Source organism: Papaver somniferum, chromosome 6 (assembly GCF_003573695.1).
Source record: "Papaver somniferum cultivar HN1 chromosome 6, ASM357369v1, whole genome shotgun sequence".
In the NCBI taxonomy this organism is placed as follows: Eukaryota; Viridiplantae; Streptophyta; class Magnoliopsida; order Ranunculales; family Papaveraceae; genus Papaver; species Papaver somniferum.
The window spans coordinates 112616331-112625227 of NC_039363.1; the positions used below are offsets into that span (position 1 = coordinate 112616331).

Consider the following 8897-nt stretch of genomic DNA (forward strand, 5'->3'; position numbering starts at 1 on the left):
TTTATGATTTAGAGTTTTTTATGATGATTTTGATGAACAAAACATAATTTTCAAACAAATATTTTAGAATGCAAATACATTTTCACGGTCAAATGTTTTATATCGGGAATTGAGTGAAAGTTGTTATCTTTGTAGGTAGTTGTCGCGAAACAAATCGACATTGATGGTCTTTCAGGAAAAGAAAATGTAATAGTACTTGAGAGAGCGATAATGTTCTCTTACGCGGGTACACCAATTGCCTTTATATAATATGGATACCTTTTCGGTGATCCAACAGTCATGATCATATTGTCTTATACGTTCCAGTATCATCCTCGAAATATTGCATGTTTCATAATACAATGATGCTAAAAACAACCAATTACATCTTTCATAATACAATTTTGCATGTTTTGTGAAGATTTTTTTTTTACTCGGTCATTAAAACTCACTAAAAACCAAAAATTATTATTATCCACTACTATTACCAACACCCACCACCAAAAAAACCATCCACCGCCACTATTTCTTCCACCAATAGTAATGTTACGGCCTCCACCATCCACAAACACCCGACACCGTTTATATTAACCCTACTTCCACTACCACCATTAGAATTAATATAGCTTTTAGTATAATTTTTTATTAATAAAATTATGTATTTATGTTAGATTATTAAAGGGACATTTATAATAGAAATTTAATTAATCATTATGAACAATCAATGAGACACTAATTAATAAAATATTTAAAAATGGTTAAGTTAAACAAACTCCAATGATAAATTTATCTTTGTCAAGGACAAATCCTGACCACTCTTTACATAGACAAATCGATAATAAATAATTTCATATGTTTTGATCTTGATTCGTGTTGTTCGTTTAGTTATTACATAACATGGGAATTGATTGCACCAATTTTTTTAAATGGGCATGTGTTTTATCGAGTTTATTTTAATATTAGAATGATCAACCACGTTGTATACTTTATAATATAACGTTACATAGTTTGTGGCGTTACGAAATTAGCATAATATGTTTTTGTTCACCAATACCCGCCACCATCATAAAACCATATGAATCCATTTTTTTTATCCACCGCCACCTAGTGGCAAAGCCAAGGATTGACTAACCTGGCTCTAACCCCTTAAATTTTTAATAACTACATAATTTTTTTAGTTTATTTTATAAATAGTATTTTGTCCATATATATTTATGGTTTAGTCCACCAAAGTTCACATTTTTTTTTTTAAAATAGGCCTCCTCAATGTCAATTTTTGACTCCACCACTGCCACCATCACTGACGCCCACCCCATGTAGGTTGTTGGACGCAATTCTAATTTTCAATCACAAATGCCATGTATGAGGTTTAGATTGAACAAAATGTCGTCAATTGATTAGTTTCATTATTTTTTTCCGTGTATATATTCTTTTTTGTATTGCAATCAATTTAATTTTAACATTAAAAAATCATGATTTATAGGATATAGTACCAAAGATAACAGGGGTACCATTTGGGTGATCCAACTACAATCATGAAAATATTATGATATCATCCCTGATATATATGGTACCTCCCTTTATCAAAAGTGTTAAAAAAAACCAACCACATCTTCCACACTACGATGTTATCGATGTTGTAACGACAATATAAAATTAATATTGTCCATCACTACTCACCAGCACTCGCCGTCACTACTTCTTCCATCACAAACCAGGGGCGGAGCCAGGATTTTGAAGAAAGAGGGAGAAAAAACTCTTGGCAAGTTGGATACATGTGAAAAATGGACTTTGTATCCCATTTTATGATAAAAGAACAAAAATAAATATAATTGTGCTTGGCGCCGCCTTTAACCACCACTAATATTTCGGCTTCCACATCTTCTACTACTCATTGGCGCCAAAAATGTCTATTGATATTATTTATCAAAATTACTTATTAATAGAAATACATATTATAATTAATTAAGAAAACATTTATAATTAAAAAATGATTATCATTTATTATAAACAATTATTGAAACATTAATTAACAAAACACTTTATAATGAATAGATTATTTATTATGTGCAATTAGTGAAACACTAATTAATAAAACAATTATGATATTTAAGTTGAACAAACCACCACCGTTGATTTATCTTTTCTATTAATTCCAACCAAGGTGGAACACCGGTTAGAGGCCGCTCTTATGACACAATAGGTCATGAGTTCGAACCTTCCCTTTATAATTTTTGAAAATCCATATTTTGACTTGAGTATTCATTTTGCATTCATAATATTGGAATTAATGCCACGCGTGCGAGTTGTAGGGGGTGGTTAGGAGAACCACAACCCTTGATTTATCTTTGTCTGGACAAATCCTGACCACCACTAACACAGGCTAACTTAGCCTAGCTTTGTTTTGTACTAATGATTTTACATTTAAAAAACTTTATCCCTTAACAAATTTCTTTTTCTACTACTTCACATCCACCACCACCACCACCATTTCACCACCACCAGCAGCACCACCGCCACCACCATTGCACCACTACCACCACTACTTACTAACTACAACCACCACTAATATTCCACCAAAGCCATTAATATTCCGCCACCACCACCACCACCACCATTGTTGATGCTGTCGCTTCTGTTGCTGCCGCCGCCACTACGGCCGCCGCCACCATTAAAATAGGTGTCACCAACTGAAGTTGATCCAAAAAATCAAAAGTTCAAAAATAATTTTACTAACTAATATTCAGTTGTTGTTTTTTGCGTCAACAATCGAAGTTGATCCCAGCGAATGGAGTCAACAACCAAAGTTGATACAAAAAGTAGAACTGAGGAACAATGTTTCCAGATTATAGTGTCAACAACCAAAGTTGATCCCTTTAAGTGGGATCAACAATCGAAGTTGATCCCATTAAGTGGGATCAACAATGAAAGTTGATCCACAAAAATTGGGATCAACAGTTAGAGTTGATAGCATTTATACGCGTCTATCTACTGTAAAAACCAATAAACCTGAAACCTGCAAACTGACATATCCTTAAGAAACACAAGAGTAACAAATATTTCTACAACAACCATCTATGATACAAAAAAACTAAATGATATATAGGAATGAGTGAACTTGGCGTGAGTCGAACACGCATCATCTGACGTGGAGTCAGTCATGCTACCATTGCACCAAAATTCAATATTCGAAGAACTATACATCTATAAAATACGAAGACACAACTAGTACCATCAGTCAAACAACAATACACAAACACAAACCAACAAGAAAATCAAGCTAATTTTTTTAACAAACATGATTTAAACTACAAACATGACTATACTAATCCAAGGAAATGCTGTCAACAATAGGAGTCAGTAGTTGATCCCATAGAAAATGTTGTCAACAACAAGAGTTGATCCCATAGTGGAATCAACAACATTAGTTGATCCATAAAAAATGGTGTCAACAACAATAGTTGATCCCATTTATGGGGATCAACAACAGTAGTTGTTCCCATAAAAACTGAAGTCTAGAGATCTTTCCACCATGGAAGTTAATACTGAAGAACCATACCTGTAAAGTGGATCTGGAACAGTATTGGAAGCATTTTCATGTGTCACAGCTAGAGCTGGAAAACCAGCCAAAACCCGCAGATAAATCCGACCCGGCACGTGAAAACCCGTACCCGGCTTGGCTGGTTGTATTAACAAGCCGGGTTAGGGTTGGAGAAACGCCGGCTTGTGTGAGAACGGATAAACCCGGCCCGTCCCGTAAATCCGCGGATATAACCTGTATACCCGCAATCCATTTATGCCGCGTGTCCCTAGCAGTTTTTATACGTGTCTGAGTCTGAGGCTCTAAGCATAAATAAAACATAAAATAAAAAGACCCTAGCAGCGTTATCTTCTCTGAATCTCTGTTTTCTACTTCTTTCTTCTTCTCCGTCCGCAGCGGCAATCACCTGACCGAACTCTTGGGTAAGTGACTAAATGTGATTTCTAATTGATTTTAATCTTCAAAACAACGAGTCTTCTTCTCCATCTTAACTTCTGCAAATAGTGATTCGATTAGTTTGAGTTTTTTCAGATTTTCGAATTGGGGTTTTGTTAATAATCTCTGCTAATTCTTCATCTTGTTGTGGAAGATTCAGAGTTGAGGACAGGTAATCTTCTAATCCTATCTTCTTTAGTTCTTCTGTGTACTGTGTTTATGTAATTCATGTCATGTCTGATAATTTCTCTAGATTGGTTATGTTTCAAACTTTCACTGCTCAATCAATGAACAAAGTTGATGATTGAGTCATTTTGCAAGTCAATTGCTGATGTTAGTCCATGAACCATGATAGTAGACAGTAGTAACAATTTGAAGAATCAGTTGTTCTTGCTGCCAAGATGAGATTACGTCTTCAATCTCTTGTCCTTGGACCACAACATGCAAGTTCAAACGAAAGAGTTCACGGCTTTTCTGCTTTACTTGTGGATATGAAATTATGAATCATATGATTGTATCATAGACTCAACTCGTCAATAATCTTAAAGATCTGTTTTCATTATAAAGGGGGTAAACTTATTTCTTGTCATTATATCGTATTAACAGACATAGAGAGTCTCCTAGTTGAACTGATGGGGGACCTTTTGAGCTGAAAGAATCATTTGTGTTGTGCAATTGAAGCCTTATAGTGATCCATATTATTTGAGCACACCTGAAAAACATATATAGCTGCGCTCGTTTGAGCCCCAGTTTTATATTTTATGAATCGAGATTCATACTGTCTTTAATTTTCTTTGGCATCTCACAAAAGTGAAACTAGCCATTGTTGTTTACAAGAACTTTACTCTGCCTTCACCTTTTCTTTTCTGTTGTAGTATCCAAGGAGTTTCGTTAGACTTTATGAACTTATTTATATTACCAGCACTTTCTGACTCTGATTTTTAAATGGCACTTACGATTTATGGTCTTCAGCAAGTCATTTTGCAAGTCAATTGCCGATGTTAGTCCATGAACCATGATAGTAGACAGTAGTAACAATCTGATGGATTTTGTTTTCTTTTCTTGTCCAAGTTATTTTCCTTTATTGGTTTGAATTCTGTGAGTGTTTTTTTATTTAACCATGATAGTAACTAGTAAGTAATGTACTGATTTTTGTGTCTTTGACCTATTCTTTGTGGCTCCATCCAGATTCCAGGATGTCAAGTGTACAAGAACAAACTCATTATAACCATGTTATGAGTAGTGACGGTGAGGATGATGATGTTGAGATGGTAGATCCTTTGGATGGCTCTACAATTGTTGATTGTGCACCTGCACCAGTTTCAGGTGAAAAGTAACATAAACTTAGATCTGATGTTTGGGAATATTTTTATCTCATTAAATATAAAGATGGATCAAAGAAGGGAGTGTGCAAGGCTTGTAAAGTGGGATATAAATATGATATCCAGAAAGGTGGAACCTCATCTATGAAAAGGCATAAGTGCCGTGAGCGTCATTCTCAGGACATAGGGCAAATGATTTTATCTGCAAAGAATGGCCAGTTGTCTTCCCGCTTACGCAAAATTGATCAGATGAAGTTTCGGGATCTTATTTCAGAATTACTCATTGCAAGAAATGTCCCATTGGCTTTGGTGGAGTGGAAAGAATTTAGGGACATATGTGCTTATCTAAATGAGGATGCTAAACCAATATCAAGGAATACTGGGAAAGCTGATATTGTCAAAAAACATAATGCACAAAAAGAAGTTATTCGAAACATATTGAAACTTGCTCCAGGTACGATTCAAAATTTCAAATCCTGCTGACCCACACCATATGTTTTGTTTTATACTTTTATGTATGTGTAATTGATTATAATAAGATGTGATGATATGTATGTGTAATCCTTACAGGTAGGATGTGTCTAACATCAGACATGTGGACCTCTGTTACGACTACAGGGTATATAAGCTTAACTGTCCACTTTCTTGATCAAAATTGGGAATTAAAGAAGTATCTACTGAATTTTTGTGAACTTACACCACCTCATACAGGTGAAGCACTTACTTGAGTGTTCAGATCTTTTATTTTATGTGCATGTGATATTTTACTTCAGTCTTGAGATCTTCCACCACCTCATACATGTGAAATTGTGAACTGAAGTACTTAATTGGGACTGGGAGTTTAACTTTTGTGTTCCACTACCTCATACAGGTGAAAACCTTTCTGCCAAGCTATTTGGAATGATAGAAGATTGGGGAATTAAAGAAAAAGTATCCAACATCACCTTGGATAATGCTGCAAATAACGGAGCTTGTGCTAGAATTATGCAGAGTAGACTTATTGCAAAGAAGATCCTGTTTAACAAGGGAAAATACTTTCATGTGCGTTGTTGTGCTCACATCTTAGCTCTTATTGTAAAAGATGGACTTGTGAAGATTGATCCAGTTGTGCTTAAGTGAAGAAAGTCAGTGAAGTCGCTTAAAAAGTCCCAAGTAAGAAAAAAAAAATTCTTGGACATTGTTGATACTTTAGGAATGTCTGCAGTAAGAAGGGGTGTTCGTCAAGATGTTAAGACAAGGTGGGTTTCCACTTTTATTTTGTTATACAGTTAACGAATGGTATTATTGTTTATAATATACTCATTGAATGTTTGTTACTTTTTTTTTATACAGATGGAATTCAACTTATCTTATGTTAGACAGTTGTCTTGTGTATAGAAGTGTTTTCGCTCACTTGAAGGAGGTGGATTCAGACTATGAAGACTTCCCAACTGACGAAGAATGGGATCAAATTGAAGTGGTCACAAAGTTTCTCAAGACGTTTTATGATGTCACAACTTTTTTTTTCTGGTAGTAAGTATCCTACCTCCAATCTATATTTTGAAGGAGTTTGTCAAGTTCAGGTGTTATTAAAAAAAGAAATCACAAATGAAATTGAATTCATTAGGGACATGGTGAAAGAGATGCAAGAAAAGTTTAACAGTTATTGGGAGAACTTAAGTCCTATATTGGCTATGGCACTTGTGTTAGATCCTAGATTGAAACTGAAGTATCTAAACTTTGCTTATTCCAAGTTGTATCCTGATGTAAGACAATTAGAAAGTAAAGTTGCTGATGTGCGTGAAGATATGAAAAAACTTTATAATGAGTATTACACCTTGTCAAGAGCTTCTGGTAGTGGAACTCAGAATTTTGGTATTCAAACTGGTGCAAATTCTGCCCATCAAGGAAGTGAGTGGATCCAGGTAATTTTAAAGCTTACTTATGTCAGATTGTCAGTACATGTGGTCTTGTATTATTACCCCTATATTCTATGTCCTCATAGAAGATAACTAGTCCTTGCACTCACTTATTACTCGTTTCATACGGGAATATGTTGCAGCACAAGAAAGTGGTGGTGATCTGCAATCTGACTTGTCAGAGTTGGATCAATATCTTAGCGAGAAATATGGATTTGTTAATCAACCGCTCGATATCCTAATGTATTGGAAAGCCCAGGAACAACGATTTCCACTACTTTCAAGAATGGCAGGGGATATTTTGTCAATTCCTATTTCAACCGTCGCTTCGGAATCTGCATTCAGCATTAGTGGAAGAGTAATTGATCGGTTTCGCAGTTCTTTATTACCTGAAAATGCTGAGGCGTTGATAACAACTCGTGATTGGAAACATGGAGTTGGTAAGTGTGCCTAAGTGGCACCGCGTAATTCAGTAATACTTCATTTAGTTGAATGTGTAAATTTCATATATAACTTTGATTGTTTTTATCCATGTAGGAAAAGAAGATATGGATGAAGACAATGGGATTATTGGAGAAGATGTATTAGGATTTGAACTTGGTGCAGTGGAGGATAGGACAGAGGAGAATGGGGAAGTAAGTTCTTATGCGTCTAATTAGTATGCGTACGTCTTCAATATAAAGCGGGGTAATTATGCAAATTCCATGTTTTTTACTTGAATATTTTCTTTTGTTTGATTTATTTTTGCTTGAAATTACAGATTCATATTGAATAGTTGGAGCTACTCAAAGATAGACATGGAAAATGAGAATTTTTTTGGACAGACAGTTATCGCAGTGTCTCCAAATTTTGTATAAAAAAGATGTTGGAGATGTTTTTTTGGACAGTTATACTTTTTTTTGATTAACCATAATATACATTTTGTGCAGGAAGTGGTTATTAATATCTTTATTGTTGCACTTGGTGATACAAACTACAAACAATGGTATTACTACGGTTTCGAAGGTTTTTTTTTTCTTTTTTGAAGATATCATGAACTGATGAGTACTAAACTACAATGATTAGTATACTGTGTATCTGTGACTCTGTGTTCCTCTCATGATGCAAAACTAGTGTCAAATTATTATTAAGTTTTGCAATTTTCTTGATCCTTTCATTAAGTTTTTAAATTTCGGTGCGACACCGAGTCACTGACTGTTGAATCTGTAATCTGTTGATTGAATTGAATGGAAATGTCAAATGAATTAGATGGATGTTAGGTTGCAGAGGAGTTTTTGATGGCCTGAATGTGGTCGGAAATAATCCAGAAATCAGAGGAAACTAAGCAAAAACCAGCTAACCCGTGAACCCGCAGGTTTAACCCGTTACGGGTGCGGGTTGATGAAATGACCACCCGTGAAGAATATCAACCCGCGGGTTTTGACCCGTGTTAACCCGAACCCGTGTAACCCGTAACAAGCCAGCCCTGGCCCGCCCGTTTTCCAGCTCTAGTCACAACAACAAATAACAACTTGAGATATGTTGGGGTTACAAGCTTAAAAACTTAAGAACGATACATGTAAAATGATCAAACATATAATGAATAAATAAAATATAAAGAAACAAAAACTCAAACTATAAAAAGACAGCACCACCACCACCATGTTCCCAACCACCACAATCTCCAATTCCACCATAACCACAACAACCCAAACCACCAATATTTATAAAAAAAGTACCACC

The 8897-nt window shown here is 35.2% G+C and overlaps 1 protein-coding gene across 1 annotated transcript; it reads left to right on the plus strand.

Annotated features, from left to right (window-relative positions):
- Nucleotides 1-4900: 4900 nt before the first annotated feature.
- LOC113291327 (zinc finger BED domain-containing protein DAYSLEEPER-like) lies at nt 4901-6790 on the plus strand. The gene is made up of 7 exons (XM_026540873.1): nt 4901-4955; nt 5144-5281; nt 5345-5614; nt 5848-5988; nt 6149-6293; nt 6399-6515; nt 6610-6790. The coding sequence occupies exons 1-7, from the start codon at nt 4901-4903 to the stop codon at nt 6788-6790; spliced, it is 1047 nt and encodes a 348-aa protein (XP_026396658.1).
- The last annotated feature ends 2107 nt before the right edge of the window (nt 6791-8897 follow it).